Consider the following 20,152-nt stretch of genomic DNA (forward strand, 5'->3'; position numbering starts at 1 on the left):
CATGGCTAAGAAAATCCATCAAGGTAATCCATGGTCAGAACAGTTCCCCCCCCCCAACTTTATTTAATGTGCACAAAAGATGTAAAGACATCCACTTCCAGTCAGTTACAGCCATTTCAAGTCTGCTTGGTATCCTTCTGTAAAACATGAGATAATGTTATTCTTTCTCTAGAAAGCAGCAATATGCCTCTAATAGAGATGTCCTAGTAGCTGAACTCTTAGTAGGTGCGGAATATGGTTTACCTGAAAGTATTTTTTTTTCCAGCTCTTTGGATAGATAATGGAAATTATCTTTTGGTGGAATTGATGGATAAACACAGCATTTTCCCTCTTCTACTCGCATAATAGGACAGCCAATCTTGAACATGCCTGTTATTTTGGGGCATATAACATTTTGACAGATGATCCTGTCATTTTCTTTGGGGCTCATCTCTCCATTGTGTTTATTGAAATTATTTGCTGTTCAGAAGCTGTTCTCTCTATGCTCGAAATAATATTTGTCAGTAAAATGCCTAGGAAATTAGTTATTCCATCAATCACAGACCCATTTTGATACATGTCATTGTATTTCTAAAGTCCAAATGGTCACATATACAACAGCCATTTTAAATCCATATCATAGTCACCATTGCCTTGATGAATAAAAAGCTTCATGTATGCCAAAGTTTTCTTTTTATTTATCCCTAAAACACTTTTAAATAGACATATGCAGAGAGAGAGAGAGAGAGAAAGAGAGAGATAATACAAAACACAGGGAAAACTGTTTTCATTTTATTATATCATTTTGCAGGAGTGAAAAGAATTAGAATATGATCTTGTTTGGGGGCCAAAATACATTCTTGTATTAGCTCTCAAAAGACAACAAAACTATATTCAGATAACAAATAATGAATATTATGTTCAAAACCCATTAAGCATAACAAGATTTTTAAACATCTGTTTTTCAAATGAGCAAAGTGGTCTGGAATTTTGCTGTCCTGTGCAGCCATGTCTGCTATCTATTTGGATGGGTCAGTCCTTAACAAAGCATAGTATCCATGTCCAAATGGATTGATTCATTGACAACCCTCTCATTCAACACATAGCCATAGTCAGCAAAGCTTCCCATACCTGATTTCCACGTAATGCTTGCACACAGTATGCAGGGATGGAACATCCTTTATGATAAAACCAAAACTGGTGAATGACCTCTATAGTCAGAGAAGTCCTAAGTCCATTTTTGCCAGACTTTTCTTTTCCATTGAAATATGTAGAGAAGAAGAAAAATCTAGTACAATCCATGGGAATCTATACAACAATCTTTTTCATAAGATAACCCTGAATTTAGAATTATGCCATTGTGTAATATTATGCCCAGGGACATTCTGACCTTATGTTGAAAATGTCTGATGGAAGCTATGCTTCCTAATCACTATGAATTTATCTCTAAAGAAAGAGGGTGTTTCTCCCCATAGGAAAAAAGGGAGATATTAAGGTATTTCAGCTACTTAATATTAATGTACACTACAGGTAGGCAGGCCCTATATGGCTTCTTGGACCAGTTTTTATGGCCTCCATAATACTCCCCCATCCCCATTTGTGTGATCACCAAAAATCATCAGTAAAACATTAGAATTCACTCTGGGGGTGAAGTGAGAAGCACTGTAATTTAAAGGAGAGTGACCCCACCCCCAAAAGCCTACAAAAGGATTGACATTTTCACTTTCACTCTTTCTGGCGACACTGCCGTTGCAGGCCTTGGAAGTCCTCACCAGCTGCAAAATGGTGACACGTCTCTACGATATAACTTCTAAATTTCCTCACCCAATGCACAATTAATTTACCCTGTCTCAATTGTTTTTAAAACCACTGTTCCTGAAACCTTCAAACTCTGGACTAGGCATTCAAATCAGTCCTAAGTGAGAATAGAAGAATGAACAATTGATTACTTTGACTGAATCTTCTCTCAACCTGTGCAATCCATTACTATGGCAAGCTAGTATCCCAGAAAGTGTAAAGCCTTGCACTCTCTGATTTTTCTTGCTTTCTCATCCAGTTCTTCCCCCATTTGTGAAAGAGCATTCAATGATGTGATTCCCAGCTATATTTTGATACAGTACTATCCATGCATGAGGAAACATAACTAAACTTCTAAAGAATGTCAAAGGATGCAAAGGTCAAAGGACCCAGGCTGCAGTGGGGAGAAAATTAAGCCAGAAGGTAAAGAGTGAAATTGACTCTTTCCACACCTTGTCACTAGAAAGGAAGGCAGCTGACATAACTAAACTTGAATGTAACTGATGTAACTCATTTGAAAATAATCTAAATCTGCTATTTTAGATACCAGCAATGTTTCAGAAAAAAATGAGATAGCAAGGTTCAATTTCCTAGTGTAGATCACATACCTGGCAATTAGTTTGGCGCCTTTTCACAATGTTCCAAAATTTTTATTAACTGCATTGATCGATTTTGCTGCAAACATCAGAAACCGTTTTTCACAGCCAAAGCAATATCAAAAAACTATTTCCATTTCTGGCAGTCTTCATGAAGGAAAAGTTCTCTAGTGAATCTTTCATAAAATTGGATAAATAGAATATATAGATAAGTGTGTATGTATGTGTATATATATATATATATACACACACACACACACACACACACACACATATATATATATATATATATATATATGTGTGTGTGTGTGTGTGTGATATGTGTGTGTGTGTGTGTGTGTGTGTGTGTGAAACATGACTTCATAACAAAATTATTCAATCACTCTTTTCCTCACTTCAGTCTCTGGGTTTGGAATGTCCCCTTCACACAGGCTTCAAACTATTGCTGTGGGAACAGATTCCTTGGGTCTATGCCCATGCCACTGAGAAGTAGAATTCATACTTTGATATTTGATATTTGATTTTGATATTTATGAATTATTATCATTCTACAAACTCCCCAGCATCATGGTACTATTCTGAGGAAACATCTTCCAGGCTGTGGATGAGAAATGATTTTTGACCAACTTTATCAAAAGATAAATATGAAGTGACAAGATAAATATGAGTTAAAGAGCCTCATCCCTGAACAAATGGTTGTGCCAGCTAAAAAATAGTAGCTGCGTCAATAATACAAACATGGGTGGAGTTCACACTTCAAGCTACAGTGACTTGAAGCTGATCATTGTATCGTTGTCAGTAATCTGTAACATAAAGCTACTCAAGGAGATTTTGACTTAGTGTATAGGTTTAATTTGTTTAAAAAGATTCCCTTTGGAGTAGAGAATAAAAACATTCTGGTGTGGGATGGTTTTTCCCTCCTAGTAGAACCATTTTTTTTTTCAACAGGCTCACTAAAAACTAGTTGCTGGGTTGCCTTTGGCATGTGAAAAATCACCCTCTAGCAACCAGTAACAAAAGCTCTTCTTTTCCCCAGGAAACTATGTCACAAGTCATAAAAAGTGGTATATGTCCGCTATTTGTTTTTTTAAATCTGTGAGCTAATGTCTTCTATGGATATATTGATTATAGAAAGAATTATATCTAAGGGATTGGTTATGCTCTGAGGAAACTATCCCACTTACTAAAATCACTTATTTCTTCTTCTCTTTCTTCTTCGTCTTCCATTAAGGTCTTCAGCTTATCCTGCCCGAATATTTACAAGAGAAGTTTGTGCAGGCAGCTCTGAGCTACATTGCGTGCAATTCAGAGGGAGAATTTATCTGCAAGGACAACGATTGTTGGTGTCAGTGTGGTTCCAAATTTCCAGAATGCAACTGTCCATATATGGATATTCAAGCTATGGAAGAGAACCTGCTACGCATCAGTGAGACCTGGAATACTTACAATAGTGATTTTGAAGATTCAGGTGTGATATTTTAACATAATTAATCATCTTCATCATTGTCCTGTTATTTTATAATGACATTATCATTGCTCTGAGAGCAGAAGTAACATTTGCATTAGAATGGTAGATTCTGTGGATTACACTCATTAGTGGTTATGGATAAGGATGCAGCACATCTCAGCTGAATGTGTGTTATCTTATTTGGTTCCATTTTGAGGAGATCCCTGGCTGGCTATATCTGTCTTGATTTGATATTTGGGTTGTTATACAATTTTGTTGGGAGTTTCCATGGATTCTACCACAACATGGACAGCAGTGCTCCACAAAGTGCATTAGCACCCATCATTCTGTCATGAAAAAATTGTGATTGTAAGAGATGGAAATGTATCTATCTATTATCCTCTATCTATCTATCTATCTATCTATCTATCTATCTATCGGGAGAACAACAGTAAACTACCCAAGGCTCAGAGGAACAGTGCAAAAAGACTTTCAAGGACAGACTGAGGAGAGCATACAAGTCTGTAGGTGCCCCCCTCCAAAGCCTAGAGAGAATAAAAAGGCTCCATAAATTTCTATGGGAGCAGATTTAAAAGATTCAACAAAAGCACCTGAATGCAATGCAACACAAACCTGAACAAAGTTCCACAAGTGTCTCTTCTCAGAGCAACAATCATGGCAAAAAATCCCAATTGTTCATGAAAGTTAACTTATGTGAAAAAAGTCTGAATTGAGAGGACCTCTTGCTAGCTTGAAAGAAGCAATGCTGGTAAATTGAGGAATGGCCAGTGAAAGAAGCAGTGACAGTGCAGCAGAAATAAGGATAGTTAGTAGAGAAGATTGCAGCCATAATGAGGCAAAGAAAATTGAGGCTAGGTGAGACCCACAGGTCTCAACTTGAAATGAGGAGCCTCCTTTTCCTCAAATACAAATCTACCTCCACAAATAAGCAGTACAGATGGAAATGAAGTAACAAATACCATTGGATTTATTTTAAAAAGACTGCATTGAGGATATTTATGGAATAAAGAGTATAAGGAAAATCTGAGTTAAAAAATAGTGTGGGGGGGAAATCCTCATGCTTTTCAACTACACTGTAGGTTAGGAGAAGCTCTGTATAAAAGTTCTATGCATTAGGGAATGTGGAGAGAGAGAGAGATGATAGATATTCCTAGTGGATTTACAAAGTAATCTACTAAACAAGTAGATTACTGACTCATGTGTCCATAATTCCTGCATAATAGTGGTGGCTTTTGTATCATGTAGTCAGTTAGAAGTTTGCAGGTTATTCCAACCTACACCATTTGGCATGAATTGTCCTTTATCCCACACTTACTTCCTACTAGGATGCAACTGTTATATTGATGACCCTTTTACCTGTAAAAAGAAAAATGACTCCAGTTGCAAGAACTGAATCATATCAGAATGTAGTAATGATAGATGTAAAGGCCTTGCAGAATTATCATCTGAAGTTAGCAAAGATCCAGATGAGGATTTAACTGTCATCAGTTATCACTTATGACTGATCCATACCAATTATCTGCTGAAGGAGGTCTCTAACTGCTATTGCCATTTTGCCCTTTCCATACTCGTATCTTGAGGGGAGCAACCTTTAAATAACATGAATGCTTAACTCACTAGGCTATTGTGACCTTTATGGCTATGAGATATACTTTGAAGTCAAGCTTTCCACCACCTGTTTCACACTCTCATCAAGGATTCAAAAGGAAGTTGACAGAACAAGAGTGAGATTTTTCTAGATCAATTACACTGAGGAGATTTGTGTTTTGTGTTTTGTTGTTGGTATCAGGGTATTTAAACAAAATTATAAGAACAGTTCTCAAATATTTAGAAAAAAGATAAAGTGTTCCCCTGGTAGCATCACTTGCATAAATTAGAGGAACTTAAATCAGTCTTTATCATGCACACACCAACCAGATGTGTTGTGTCCATCATCCCCAGCCAATAAGTCAATGACCACCTTATCTGGAAATGATGGAAATCATGACTGAGCTTATCTGGATGGTTCCAAATTTGGTAAGTCTGATCTACATACCGTTTTTTGAGATACATATTCTGAAATAAAATTATCTGAATAGAATATTTTTTTTACTGTCTTTAACCAGCCTTTACAATAAAAGAAAATAGTTTAAGTAAACGATTCATTGTCAGGAAAAACAGAAACAATAAAACAGTAAAACAATATATCTAATTAAAAGTTTTGCATAATTGTATAGCTTGATAAAAATATTTGGCCACCTGGTGGGTGAGTGTAGAATCAGCATCCCTTAAAAAGAAAGAAACATAAAATCTATCAGTGTGACACACAAATTTAGAGAAGATTGGGGAGATCAGGGGATGTCTTTGGGCATCATAAAAAGGACACTGTATGAGGACATAGGCAAGAGTTTCTACCTCCCTGGATCCACAGGCGCAAAGTCTCTGTGAATAAGGAGTCCTGTGAAATCTTCCTGCCAGAAGAGTTGAAGGAAGGGCATCAAAGCAAGCTCTGGAAAGGCCCATCTATATTTGTTTAAGGAGAGACTGTATAGATAACCTATAGAAGAGGGTTTGTGGCTATCTATAATTCGATGATAGAATTTGGGAGCACTGGTAATATCATTTTGGCAATCAATGTCCCTAATTCTTTCTTTTATTATTGATTTGGCCTTCTCCAGAGTTAGTTGGCCTAAATATTCAGGAGAGAGGCCAAGACTGCAAAGTTCTTTTGTACAAGTACGGTGCCAATGAGATTGGTAGCTGTCTGACAACAGCAAAGGCATCAGGCCTGTAGGATTGACCATAATTTTGAGTCCTGAAGTTAGAATCCTGATCCAGGCCTGAGCCTTAATACTTGGCACATTCGCTCAGAATTGCATTGGGGGTGCATTTTGGGGTACCAAAGACAAGGAAATTTGATTGGATGGTTTCATAAGCCCTTAGGTTTGTGTATGGGCCAAGTTGTATCCCATGTAGTAGTTGGGCAACTGTTTTGGCCATAAACAGTTCAATTGCCCACTTTTGCTTTTGTCTTTTATTAGAGAAAATTAGGACTTTAGATTTGTCATAATTAATTACTAACTGCTCCTCCTTACAGAAGGATGCCAGGGTTCTTAATGTCTGTTTTATGCCTATAGAAGACATGGAGAGAAGAACTGCATGATCTGTATAGAAGGGAATTGGGAGATGTCTATCGGCCAATTTAGGTGCATGGATATCAACTCTCTGAAAAATTTTAATCAGGGAGTTGATATAAATGTTAAAAAGCAATGGTGCTAAAATGCATCCTTGTTTCACCCCCTTATCAGTCTCTATAAAATCAGAAAAGTCCCCTCCCTGGTTACATCTGACTCTAAGGCCTGTTTTGTCATATAGCTTATGAATTAGGAGCAGGAGTCTTGTCTATAGAGGATCTGCTCAGAATGTCCCGAAGTCTGACCCTTGAGATATTATCAAAAGCTGCCTTGAAATCAATAAAGGCTGCATATAGATTCAGACCAGAGTAGTTAGTATATTTGTCTGCCAGGTGTTGAAGCACCAAACAATGGTCTATAGTAGATCATCCCAGTTGGAACCCTGCTTGCTCAGGGTCAATTATTCCCTCATCTATTACCCAGGTTTGGATTTTGGTGAATACTGTAGGTACCTGGCATATAATTTGCTAATAATGTTCAATAACCTAATTGGCCTGTAGTTAGCTGGGTCATATCTATCCCCCTTTTTATATAAGGGAACAATTATGGCTCCCCCCCCAGTCTTCTGGAATTTTAGCTCTGTGGTTAATGTATGAAAAGAGCAAGGCCAATACAGGAGCCCACCAGTTTGAATTGGATTTAATTAGCTCAGGGAGGATATGATCACTCCCGGGGGCTTTGCCGTACTTTAGCTGGTTAATAAGATTTTTAACTTCCTTGCATGTGACTGGGGGCCACTGCAGTAGTGAGGATAAGGGTAAATCCATCACATAGGTGTTAGCATGTGGATCGCAGCAGAGGATTTGGAAATGATGTACCCAGGTGCTTGAGGGAATACTGCAGTGTACTTGTAGTGGCATTATGGGAACAATTAGTTATGCCAGAGTAGGGAAGGCTTTTTTGACTTTGTAGCTTCGATTAGCTGTGACCATTTTTTATTCTGGTGTTGGGTTTTTTTTCTTTATGAGCAGGGCCTTATATTGTCTTTTCTGCTCCTTTAAGATGTGGATGGAATCTGGTGAACTGGCCTGCAGTGAGGCAGCATTCCTATGCTAACTCCAATAGTGCTGCTTTAGAAGCAATACAAGATTTGTCAAACCAGCTCTTAGAATGCCATCCCATCCTGGTCGGGTTGGTATTCACCTTCACTACAAAAGGTTGGAGCTTAGCTATGAGTGTGCTGCTATCTTGTGGGGTGGTTGGGTCTGAGTGTGCCCCAAAGTTACAGAGGGATGAAAAGTAAGTTTTTCTTCCTCTGAGTGAAACCACTGGGCTATCCTATCTTCAAGGGAGTTATTCCATCTGACCCTGGAAGAGCCACCTCCTTTCCGGCATTTCGAATCAGCCTTAATTTGGTGGGTGGGTGGGTGGACTTCTCTGTAAGGAAAGTTTGTGCCATAGTTATGATTTGAGCAATAGCATGATTGGCCATCATATGGAAGGAGCAGTTTCCACAAATAACACACCCATATGAGTATTGCTGTGCCACAAATTCTTCCACACATATGCTCCCAGAGTACTTGGATTATATAGTTTTGTCTGAATTGGTGCTGATTAGTATTATACTTTAAAAGTGGTTTGAGAGGTTGGCAGATGAGTAAGCATAAATTACATGTTTGTGTATAAGACTAGAAAGATATGCCAAACCCTTGGTTATCTGAATTGTGCTCTACTGAAGAAAGATAGAATTCCTTCCTTCCTTCCTTCCTTCCTTCCTTCCTTCCTTCCTTCCTTCCTTCCTTCCATCCATCCATCCATCCATCCATCCATCCATCCATCCATCCATGACTGGTTTCCCTGATGTCACACATGGGCAAGGCAAAATCATAGATAAATATGTCAAAAGAAAAAAAAAAAGTGGAGGGGGCAACACTACCTAAATGGCAGAAAATAGAGCTAAGGCTTGTAATATTAGCTACAGCTAAAAATAAAGTTCAAATGCATTCAAGATGTGATGCATTTGGACTTAAAAAGGGAGTGGGAAGAAAACCCAGAAGTTTGTATGTTGGAAACACAAACCATTTCTCCAAATATTGATCACTCATACCCACTTGCATAGCAAAAATGAAAATCAACAACCAACCAACTCTGAAAAAGCCAAATAATAAATTTCAATCAGTGTGGTCTTCTTTCCCCCTTTCTCACCAGGAACTCATTTTCTAGTATAATTAAATCCCTGTCTTCCCTATTCCTTTGAAAAATGCAAATTATTCTTTCCCACTTCAGTGAACTGAAAGTGGAGCTCTTTTAGAATGTTTGCTCAGATCCATCTGCTTGCTTCTTTTTGTTATCTTATACATGCAGTCATATCTTGTAGACTTCGGATTTAGTAACTTCCCTTGCAAAATTAACAGCTGTTTGATCAAAAATCCACACTGATGCTGCTCACCCTAAATTAGCATGCCTCATTAGTGTCTCAAGGAATCTGGATTAATTAAAGTACTTAATTTTCTAGAAGGAAAATTTTAAAAAAAGAACAATAGAGTGTGGGGTGGGGGTAAGCCATTTCAAACAAATGCTACTTGATAAATAATGCTCTCGGGTATCTGAAAACTGACACATTTAATACCCTTTCTCAGTACATCTAGGTATCATACAATTTAATAGCCACCTCAGTTTTTTTTAGTGCCATACAGCAACACCTATGCAAGACAGAAATATCAGCAAATTTGAGGAAGCCATGAGCTTTTCAAAATATTAAAAAACCTGTCCTTGGAGATCCCTCTGCAAAATAAAATAAAATTAAAAAAACAACAACCACCTCTCCTTAGAATTAAGCATTGCGGTGGGACTGGAATGGAATGCTGAAGGCAATGTAAGTTAGCAAGAGGTAATAGCATTGAGTCATTGAAATTCTGAATGAGAAATTCCCATTTAACATAACTACAATACTCACATTTTAAATATACTTTTTTATTGTTAATTCTGGGGAGAAATTGCAGCAGCAGCTTTGAGATAAAATTAATTGTAGATTGCTATCATGGGCATCCTGTAGACAGTGGCCAAGGCTCAGAACTGGTCCTATCTATGTATATACTAGTAAAACTATCCTGTTTGTCTGTTTGTAACCTTCAGTTGGGTGAAACAGTACAACATAGGGCAACAATTTTTGGATCAATGTACCTCAAATGGGCTAACTTAAGGAATGTGTCCAAAATCTGGGACATATTATTCCTGTGGGATTGAAATTTGGAAAAGTTGTGGCTGCTTCAGCACTGGTATATTGCCACAATTAGCCATGGGCATATTTCCAATGCTCCCTGCCAGCTTTCCACAAGTCAATGTGGAAGCCAGCAGGAAGTGTGACGTCTTCTGAGGTGATGACAGCACCGTACAGCATTGTGGTTAAAATAAAATAAAACGAATAAAAAATATATATTGTCAGCCTAATTATGCTGTGTGGAAAGAGAGGGGGGATGTCATGGTCAAAAGGTGACACCAAACATTGAGAAGCAGCAAGGAGGAGGAGAGAGCAAGAATCAGATGAGGCCACAGCTGCAAAAACATCCAGGATCAAAAAGTCAGGACAAATAACAGAGAAGGAGAAACAGAAGAGGCATGCATGTCTCCAAAAATGACAGCAAGAGGCACAGAAGGAGAAGAGAGCAAGAGACAAAGGAGAAAGACAAAGAAGAAATAGCAAATGATATGAGCAAATGGAGGGTGAAAGGGTTGCACATCTCCAGAATGGCAATGGAAGCCACAGAATGAGGACACCAGAAGAGACAGAAGAAGAAAGGGAAGATCAGCTTGAGAATATGTGGCAAACGGTAATTACTGTGAGAATTCCTCAACACAAAAATATCCACCTTCGACAAGAACTCAACAAAGAAAGAACAAGGGAAAATACATGACTTACACAGCAAAATATTTCTGCTGATGTTGGTCCGAAGGCCGAAGTCTACCCTCACTGTCATGCAGCAACATTGATGCCTGGTAGTAGGACAGCACATTCAAGATTCAAGCTATCCCTCAGAGTGAATGAAAATGCTCTTTGTAACATCGATAAAAACTCCAATGCTGCGAATTTGCTTCACATGTGAGGCTTATTGTCTGGGCTGAGACCCCCATGATGAGGAGGAAGAGCTCCAGGGAAAAAGAAGTGAAAATGTTAGAGTATTCTTAAAGGATGGCAGATCAACCAGTAATGTTGTCATCAAAAATATCCTTTATTAAGCAAAAAGCATCTATATTTCTTTTGCTATTCATCTTTCTTCTATAATAAACAATATATTTTTTTTTTAATTTTCAAACCAAACCAGTAGCAATCTACCTATGGTCGTTCTGTACCCCACTTTGGGTAAGGAAATATCTGTAAAACAGTGATCCAATGGGTCACAAGTTGTCTGGCATACTACTAAAACTCTCAGTGTTTGTTTGTAACCTTCAGTTGGGCAAAATGGTGCATCACAGGGCAACAATTTTTGAATCAACATACCTCAAATGGGCTAACTTAAAGTATGTGTCCAAAATCTGGAACCCACTACTCCCATGGGATTGAAATTTGGCAAACTTTGGGCTGCTTCAGCACTGCCACACCTTCCAACTACACTTCCCAGAAACCTGTAGGTTGCATGGTGCAAGGGAAGATGGGAGGCATGTATCCCTGCCCTCTTTCCTGCCTCTCTCTGGCCCCTTTGCCCAATCGGATGGTGGCAAGACCTGATGGGCAAATGGCGATTGGCTGATGTTATGGAATGTGTCTCTGAAGGGGGAGGTGATGTGGTTGATTTTGGCAGTGCCTCTGGTTCTCACGAAGGAGGGAGCACATTCCAAGAAGAGGAAAGAGATAAGAGGAAACATAGTCTAGGTGGCAGTTGTGGGAAAACCAAGAGATTCAGAATAGCCCCGCCCTAGTGCTTTCCCACGTTATTTCCCCTTAGGTTAGGTAGAGTAGCTTTAGTCTGGCAAGATTCTGTCTGTATGGCATTAGCAAATAAAGAACTGAAGTTTGGCTGGACTGATTCTCAGTCGTCCATGGGCTGGGCCTGACAGTTGCTTTGGAACTGAGGCCAAAATCTGAAATCTCTTAATGGTGGTGGGTGGCAAGGGAAGGACAAAGGAATGACCCAGATGCCTGCTGGCAAGGTAGGGCTGGCAAGGGGTGCTGGTGGTCGATGGTTGAGCCCTCTTCTTCCCTGGAAGGGGCCCTTGGGGACACACCAGGATGGGGAGCAGGGGCGTAGTTTTCCTCATGGTACATGGCTCCCTTTGTTCCCCCTCCCCCCAGCAAAGTGGAAGGCAGTTTCACAGGTCAGCTGAGGAGGAAAAAGAGTGATTTCCAATACTCCTTGCTAGCTTCCCACAAGCAAAGTCAGAAGCCGCTCCTGCTCCCACTGCTTTTTTGCCTGCCCATGGTCATTCTGTTTCTCTGTTTAGGTAAGGACCTATCTCTGAAAGGATGACCCAGCAGGTCACAGGTAGTCTAGTACCTTCTTAAAACTGAATTGTTCTACTAAATAACACTCCCCAGTGAGAGATCATATGATCCATTGTCCTAATGTGGCAGCAGGAAATAATATGCCAATCCCTTACATTTATTTAATTGGGTCATAGTCTGTTCTAAGAAATACATTATCTGAACACCTTTAAATTGTAGCAGAAATTCTACAGCATCAGGAAAGTTCTTGCATTTTTGGAGGGTTCATCAGGCAGCTCTGGAAAAGTTATAGGGATGCTTCTATTTCAAGAAGATATGCAAATCAACCTAAACAGCAGCCTGATTTCAGGACAAAATTGACGTGATGACAAATTTTACAACTGTTAAAGCCATATCAAACCCAACAGCAAGGGGTGGGGCAAACAGTCATTTCTATGGGGAGAATTTCATATATTTTTGTCATTGCTAAATGGATGAAGATATTGGATGGATGAGTATTTCCATTTTTAACCACCTTTCTTTTGTGGCCCCATTTTTTTCCTTTAAAGTCATGTATATGCTGAAAGTATCTTTTCATTATTTTTGCTCAGAACTATGATAAAAATACATTCTTTGAACTGACATTGGCTTTCCATGTGCTCTCCAAGCCCTTCTTTTCACCTTATGCAATCTTTGATTACTATCTGATGGCTGCGTTTGTGCAAATTTGCAAATCAGTCAGATTCATGTAGGTATTGGGAACTTCTTCTAAAACTCAGCACCAAACATCAAAAATATTGTTTTAAATCCACTTAATTCCATAGGTAATTCTGTGAAACTGCATCAGTGTATCCAACTGGGGAATCTGCATTTTTATGGCTATATCCTTCCTCCCTCCGTTGCGTTCTTTATTTTTTCACTTCTTTGCAGAGATTGAATTATTAGCAGTCTCTTGCTGAAAATCACTTGATTAAGCTGATGGGATTTAGGTCAATAAAGAAAATTCAAAAGGAAGTTCTACTAGGAAAGACAATTTGCTACAACGTTTGACTGAATGTTATATCAAAGGATTTAGAGGCAGAAGACTTTTTGCATTCCTCTTACTTTTTATAGCCCATTTGGATTTTATCAGACTTCTTTTCATTAAAGCCTTCCTATTGCTCAGTGCACAAGGGTGATTTTGATATTTCCAGGCATTTTAGAATAAGGTTCCAAGACTGGCAGTTTAATAAAAATGGTTTTAAGGGAATCTTATAGGATGTTCAGAAGCCACATAGTCTCTTTCTCTCTCTCTCTCTTTTTTTGTTCTGCCATCTTTTTGCTAAACATAGGGCACCTGAGGGTTTTGGAGGAGTTCAGAAGCAGCTTCAGACATTGTCTGGTTTGGACAGATGAATCATCTTATTTTTGGTTCTGCAACAGTTTGTTTGAAACTGAGCAATCTGTCTTCTCTCTCTCTCTCTCTCTCCCCACCCCCACCCTTCATTTAAGGCAGCCATTACTTTCCTCTCTCTTAGAGCTTCAATGTCCTGTACATATTATACAGAAGTTGTTGCAGAGTGCTGGAAAGTGTCTGGCCCGAGAGATCAGAAAAAACACACCAGGCATTTATATAAAAATAAGTGTATTTAAAGAAAGCATAAAACATACACAGTTTCCATATCCAGAGCCCTGGATAGGCACAAAAGCTTCTTACATATTTACAAGCTCATGCACACACACACACACACACACACACGCTAAGAGAGACAGCAAAACAGAAACTGAAACTTCTGGTAGCAAGTCCAGGCAAGTTCCTCCAGGCTTTTCCTTATTTGGTCATCCTTTCCATACCCCAACCTAAGGACAATCAAGTCTGACCTTCTCACCCTGCCAAAGTGATTTGTTACCATGGTAACTTAATTCCTCTGCAGCCAAGTTTCCTGGCAGAAAACACCATATACTAACAGATGTATTATTTCCTCATCCCCTCTATTCTTGTTGGTGCTCAACTTGCAAACACATTCAGCTATTGAGGAAGCCATCTGATTGAAAATGCTGGCATGATATAATTGCACCATCACAGTTGTCAGGAGTCTTTTTAGAAGAAGGAATAATATCCTTGTAGCTTGCATCCCCTCATAATTACTGCTGAAAAAATCTTCCTTCCTTTCATCCTCCCTTCCTTCCCAAATGACCAGACAGAATACATACTGAAAACAGCATGGGGGGATGAAATGAGTAGCTCTTTATTTCAATTTTACTTGGAGTGAGAGTGGGAGGACTTGAGTTGCTCCAGGAACTACAGTAGATGAGAAGGCCATACACTGTTTGGGTGAGGTTTTTTTGCACTTTCCTAACAGCCAGCATTAATCATCTGGAGGGTGAGTACTGAAAGGGAATCCCCTGTATGTTTTCAGCATTTTGATCTCAGCAGAAGTGAGGAGAATCACACGCCAGCTTCCCCCTGCTTTGTGAGGGATTGGGGAGTGGAAATGGTATAGTGTGGAGAGTCCTATAATTACTTTTTGAACCTTCACAAGATTCACCCTGTCCCCTTATTATTGTTAGTTATCATAGCTATGAAAAAAAGTTGTGATGGAAGAAGAGGGCACCAGGAATATAAAACAATTTATATAGGTGTAGAAAATAATTCTGTGTTACAACACCATGGAGTTAGTCTTGGACTGATCTTCCTCAAGGAGCACCTTACAAATAACAATCTTCAACATTTTCATTTCTTTTCATCTAGCCAGTAACCAAAGAGGAGTTTGAGATATTCTGTTAATGATAGGGACTAGTCTCCTAGTTATATATTTAAAAATCAAATTTATAACTCATAATGGCCCTGGAAGGTATACAAATTAAAAACAAACCCAATGTAATAACACAGGTAAAAGAAGGAAATAACTCAGGAATCAACATACCTACTGTACCTAACACAGTAATACAATTAACTCAGAAGGTACATGCTCCCCAATTCTGGTTCCTGGGGGAAAAGCCAGGTATTCAAAACCTGTTTAAAGGACAGCAGAGAAAGGGCTATGCAAGTCTCTGGGGGGATACTCTTCAGGGGCAGATGGTGTAACAGAAAGCACACCTTCAGATGACACTGTTTTAGAAGATGGGACCTAGAGTATGCCCATTCTGTTGGATCTCAGAGGCAGCCAGAAATTATGTACAAGAGCCAGGCTCTATACCATGAAGAACTTTATAGGTTATAACCAGCATCTTGAATAGCACCTGGAAGCCCACTGGTAAGTTCTCATAGCAGAGGTGTACCCACTACTGTTTGAGTTGCTGCATTCTGAGCCAGATGACAACTTCCTAGTGGTCTTCAAGGACAGTCCCATATAGAATCCACTGTAGTAGTCCATATGTAAAGTGACTAAGGTATGACTATTTGTGAGAAGTGATTCCCAATCCACAACAGGAGGTAACTGGATTATCAGATGAATCTGGATAAAAGCCAGAGCTGCAATCTGCTCCTTGAGCACTAGCTTTGAGTTCAAGAAGATTCTAAGGTTGAATAACAGTTCTGTTTGGGAGAGAGCAACTTCATTCAGAATGAAAGATGGGAAATCGATGGTACTGAAAGAACCAGGAACACACATACACTTAGTCTTGTCAAGGTTGAGTTTAATGCAGTTCTTCCACATCCAGACCCCAACAGCCTTCAGGCACTGGGTTAAGACCTTTGCAGTATCACTTGTCAAACTGGGGTAAATATGTTCAATTGTTGTTGTTGTTTTAATTCAGACTTCATTAATTTTCAAAATATAGGTGAAAACTAAAAAGCATGAAACAAAAATCAACAAAGAAACAAGAATAAACTAAAAAGGTATGAAAATGCAAGAGAAACTAAACAGAGGATGACTTCCGACTTTCTACAGTGAAGATATACAGAAACCCAATATAAATCTCTTGTTCCAAGTTAAACCATAATAAACATCATTTCTATAAGTAGTTTCAATTTACAAGAAAACAAACTCATCCAAAACATTTTCCTCCCCCCCTTTTTTAAAAAGAAATCATACAGCAACCTCTTCCAACCTAGTTTCCCCCCCCAAGAAAAAACAAATGAGTAAATAATATCCCTCCTCACTTCAATTTTACTCCTTTCTTTCTACTATAATAATAAAAAAAAACCTATAGTAAAATACAGTAATATAAACTGTCTACATTTTAATCCTTACATACCAAAAAATAACTTTGTTAATATCCCTTTAGCAAATATTAGAATAATGTCCAGAAAAACTAGAAACATGAATCCAAATCCTTAAAAGACCATCCAAACAAAGATATTTAGCCATTATCCCATTTCAGAGTAAACCAGAGCATTTACATACAGTATCTCCACATTATACAGAGAGCTTTCCCCTTAAAAATCTCCATTTTTTTCTACAGCCCCCTTCAAAAAGTCCAGATTTTCTTGAAAGATCTTCCAACATTCAAAACCCAGTTCTCTTTCTTGATATTTCATCAACACAGTATATCCAAGTTCTCTTTTTAAATACAGGTCCCTCTCACCATCAAATGTCTTCAGTTCAATTCTCCACTGTCCTTTTAGCTCCAAGATCTGAACCTCAGTCTTCTTCCTTGAGGCAACATCTTTATAACTGTTATATTTTTTTTTCAATTTTATCACCCACCCACCCCACCCCACCCAATTGCTGGCACAATTCACAAATTCTGAGAGATGTTCAAAGATCTGAATAACTTCTTGGTAGAAATCCTTAAAAATCTGTTTGAATTTGTCCATGTCTCACCTCAGTAGACTATGGCACCCTCTAGTGACTTAACCAAACAGAGTCCAGGATATTGAAAAAAATCCTCCAACTCATTGTTTACAGATATATCTAATCAGTATCATGAAAGTGGAAACAGAGACAGTTTTCCAAGGGAAAGTAGTAACAGAAAGATACTCAACTCTGCAGATTCATCAAGTAAGGGAAATGGTCTATAATCCTCAAAATTCAGTTTAAAAAAGCAGTAGGAAAACAAATATTTAAACTCTCAACCTTTCACTTCATATATGAGGAAAAAATCAAGTTTCAATTTTTTAACAAGTTTTAAAATCCCAAAAATAATGCAGACCACCAAGAGACCCAGCATCTCTTTGCTGGAAAAAAGCCTCTCTTAGATTACACATAAACAAAATAATAATAATAATTTTGATGTTTTAGAAATGTGGTGTCAGTTTTAGAGTCCATTTCCGGCTTCAGCACAGCTTGGGAAAAGATGACAGCCCCATCTCCCAGCTGTTCACTCACCAGTCAAACCGTGAAACCCAGTTTTGCAATCTTCTGGCTATGAGCAGCATCCAGATAACATATGGGGTGATTCCTGGGGTTCTCCTTAATCTGAACACTTCTGGTCTCCAAGGAACCCCACCTGAACCCAATAAAAATACCGCATTGTCAGGTCAGTCTGTGGAGCTCGCAGAAAAAACCTGTTCAAACTGCCATGATCCCCACCGGAAGCCCCATAAATATGATCAATTGTTAATGGAATACCTCACACTGCAGCTTCATGCATATGAAAGCTGAAAGTGTCAAGCCCTGTGTTGCCCAGCAGGTCATGAACCTCAGTTTGACTTCTCTTCTGTCAACAATGAACTGGCCATGGAGAAAGGAAGAGAACCACTGCAATACTATGCCTCTCATTTCTAATCTCCATAGTCAATCCAGAACAATATCTTGATCAATGATATTGAAGGTTGCTGAGTAATCAAGGACAACTAACACAGTTGTACTATCTCCATTTTGGCTCCTCTAGAGGTCATCAACAAGCCTGTTCAGTGCCATTTCTGTACTATGTCATGGACTGAAAGCCAACTGGAAAGGGTCCAGATAATCCACTTCCTCCAGGGTCCTCTGAAGCTGTAGTCTGAACAGTTTCTCAATAACTTTCCTAAAATGGAAATGTTGGAAAGCTGCTCCAAAACAATTAGGTCCAGCAGTGACTTCTTGAGGAGGGGTGCACTAATACCTACTTCAAGGAAGGCAGAACTATTCCTTCATTCAAGGATGCATTCATGATCACATGGACCCAACTATACATAATCTCCCAGGAAGACTTAATTAACTAGAAGGGGCCTGGATCTAAAGGAAATAGGAAAGGAAAAGTAGCAAGGGTTAACAGTTCCAAGGATCCTGTCAATTTTTGTTACAGGGTCACACACCTCCCAAATAACGGGACAAGATGGTGCTTCAGTCAACTTGCATGGACTTGTCCATTGTGAGCAACTTTATCTGGCAAGTACCTAGAATATTCCTCACAGTGCCCCTGAAGATATTCCTGTGACATTCATGGGGCCAGTAGCAGTTATCTATGGGTATGATAAAATAAGCATATTTTGTCACTCTTATGACCACAATGTAATTCCTAATATGGGCTGTTAACGTGTGTTTGGTCAGATTCACTCTGTCTTTCTCCAGTGGTGCTGTAGTCATCTCTTCTGTCATTTAATCTCTCAGGGTTCCTTGGAAAACCTCTTAGATCAACAAACAGGGAAAGACTACATATGAGCAATCTGATCTAAAGCCTTCAACATCTGCCCAATAAAGACAGTGTTTAGGGCCTTGGTTTAACTGCCCACCAGATCCCCAGGAGAAAAAAGCACCCTTTGAAAGCCATCAGGGTCCATTAGTTACCAGGGGCACACCAATCTAATAGGCCCCAACTCCCTCAGGGAAGACAGCACCAGCAAGGGCCATGACAAAGGTAATGTTCCCCACCTTCAGATTACATCACAATTGCCCTGAGACAAACAGTAATGACAGTTAGAGCCTCAATAATCTGGGATAGGTCCAAAGTTGCCATGGTGGCCATGATCTCCTGAACTGCTCCAGAGCCAAGATTAAAATGAAATCTCCAAGAACATTCCACCACCAAATAAAATGAAATCCAGCAGCTCCAGCAAGGATGTTGGTGGACACTAGAGAGGCCAATACAGCAGCAACAAACTCAACTAATCCCTAGAACCCAAACTTTAGTCACAGAGTCTGACATCCAGTTATTTGTGGTACAGTGCCTTTGAAAGCTGGAGGGGCTTCCCCGATAATAACAGCTACACCTCCCCCACCCTGGCTTCACAGCTATTGTCTCACTCAATAGCACATGTCCAAGAAAGCAGCAACCCTTCTGGGCCCACCCAAATATCGGTAATGCATGCCAGATTAGAACAATTGTGCCTCATCCAGAATAAGATTGTGGATGAGAGCAGTTTTATTACTGACCCACCTGGCATTTGCTATCACCAGCTGGAGGCCAGGGCCACCAAGGATCCATAGAATTGGCACCAGGGCTGAGCACTAGGGGCTGGAGGGTGGAATTGATTTCAAGATTAACTCCTATTCAGTACTTTTTATGGTTTATTCACTATGTTCCATGACATTCTGAGCAGAACAGATCACTTGACTCAGTGAGGAGCAGCTTCTTACTCCTATGCATTGTATGCACTCTCTATGCCTAGAGAGGATTCAGTAGCTCTCAAGATACCTTTTAATCACTGAGACAAATGATTCATGCCATTTCTTTCTGGATTGAAGGAGGGAGGGAGGGAAGGAGAGACAGTCAGACTGACAGAAAGCTTTCATCTGAAACAAAATAAATACATCCTCTGAAATCATAATCTAATCATTGTTTTCCCTATTTTCTTATGGGGTTGTTAATTTGCCTCCCAGTAATTAATTCTTGTATGTGTTGACAAGAAGTGAAACAATTAAAAATATCATCAAACCATCACTTTTTGGATGACTATTCCAATCCCCCTGTCACCCCACAGAGGTGTTTCTAT

At 39.2% G+C, this 20,152-nt stretch overlaps 1 protein-coding gene across 1 annotated transcript in view; it reads left to right on the forward strand.

The window, feature by feature from the left end:
- BRINP3 (BMP/retinoic acid inducible neural specific 3) overlaps window positions 1-20,152 on the forward strand; it is a 120,559-nt gene that overhangs the window by 48,559 nt on the left and 51,848 nt on the right. The window contains exon 5 of the mRNA XM_063299883.1: window positions 3,604-3,840. Within this exon, the coding sequence (XP_063155953.1) occupies window positions 3,604-3,840 (237 nt within the window). The remainder of the gene's footprint in view (window positions 1-3,603; window positions 3,841-20,152) is intronic.

Source organism: Candoia aspera, chromosome 3 (genome assembly GCF_035149785.1).
Source record: "Candoia aspera isolate rCanAsp1 chromosome 3, rCanAsp1.hap2, whole genome shotgun sequence".
Taxonomy (NCBI): domain Eukaryota; kingdom Metazoa; phylum Chordata; class Lepidosauria; order Squamata; family Boidae; genus Candoia; species Candoia aspera.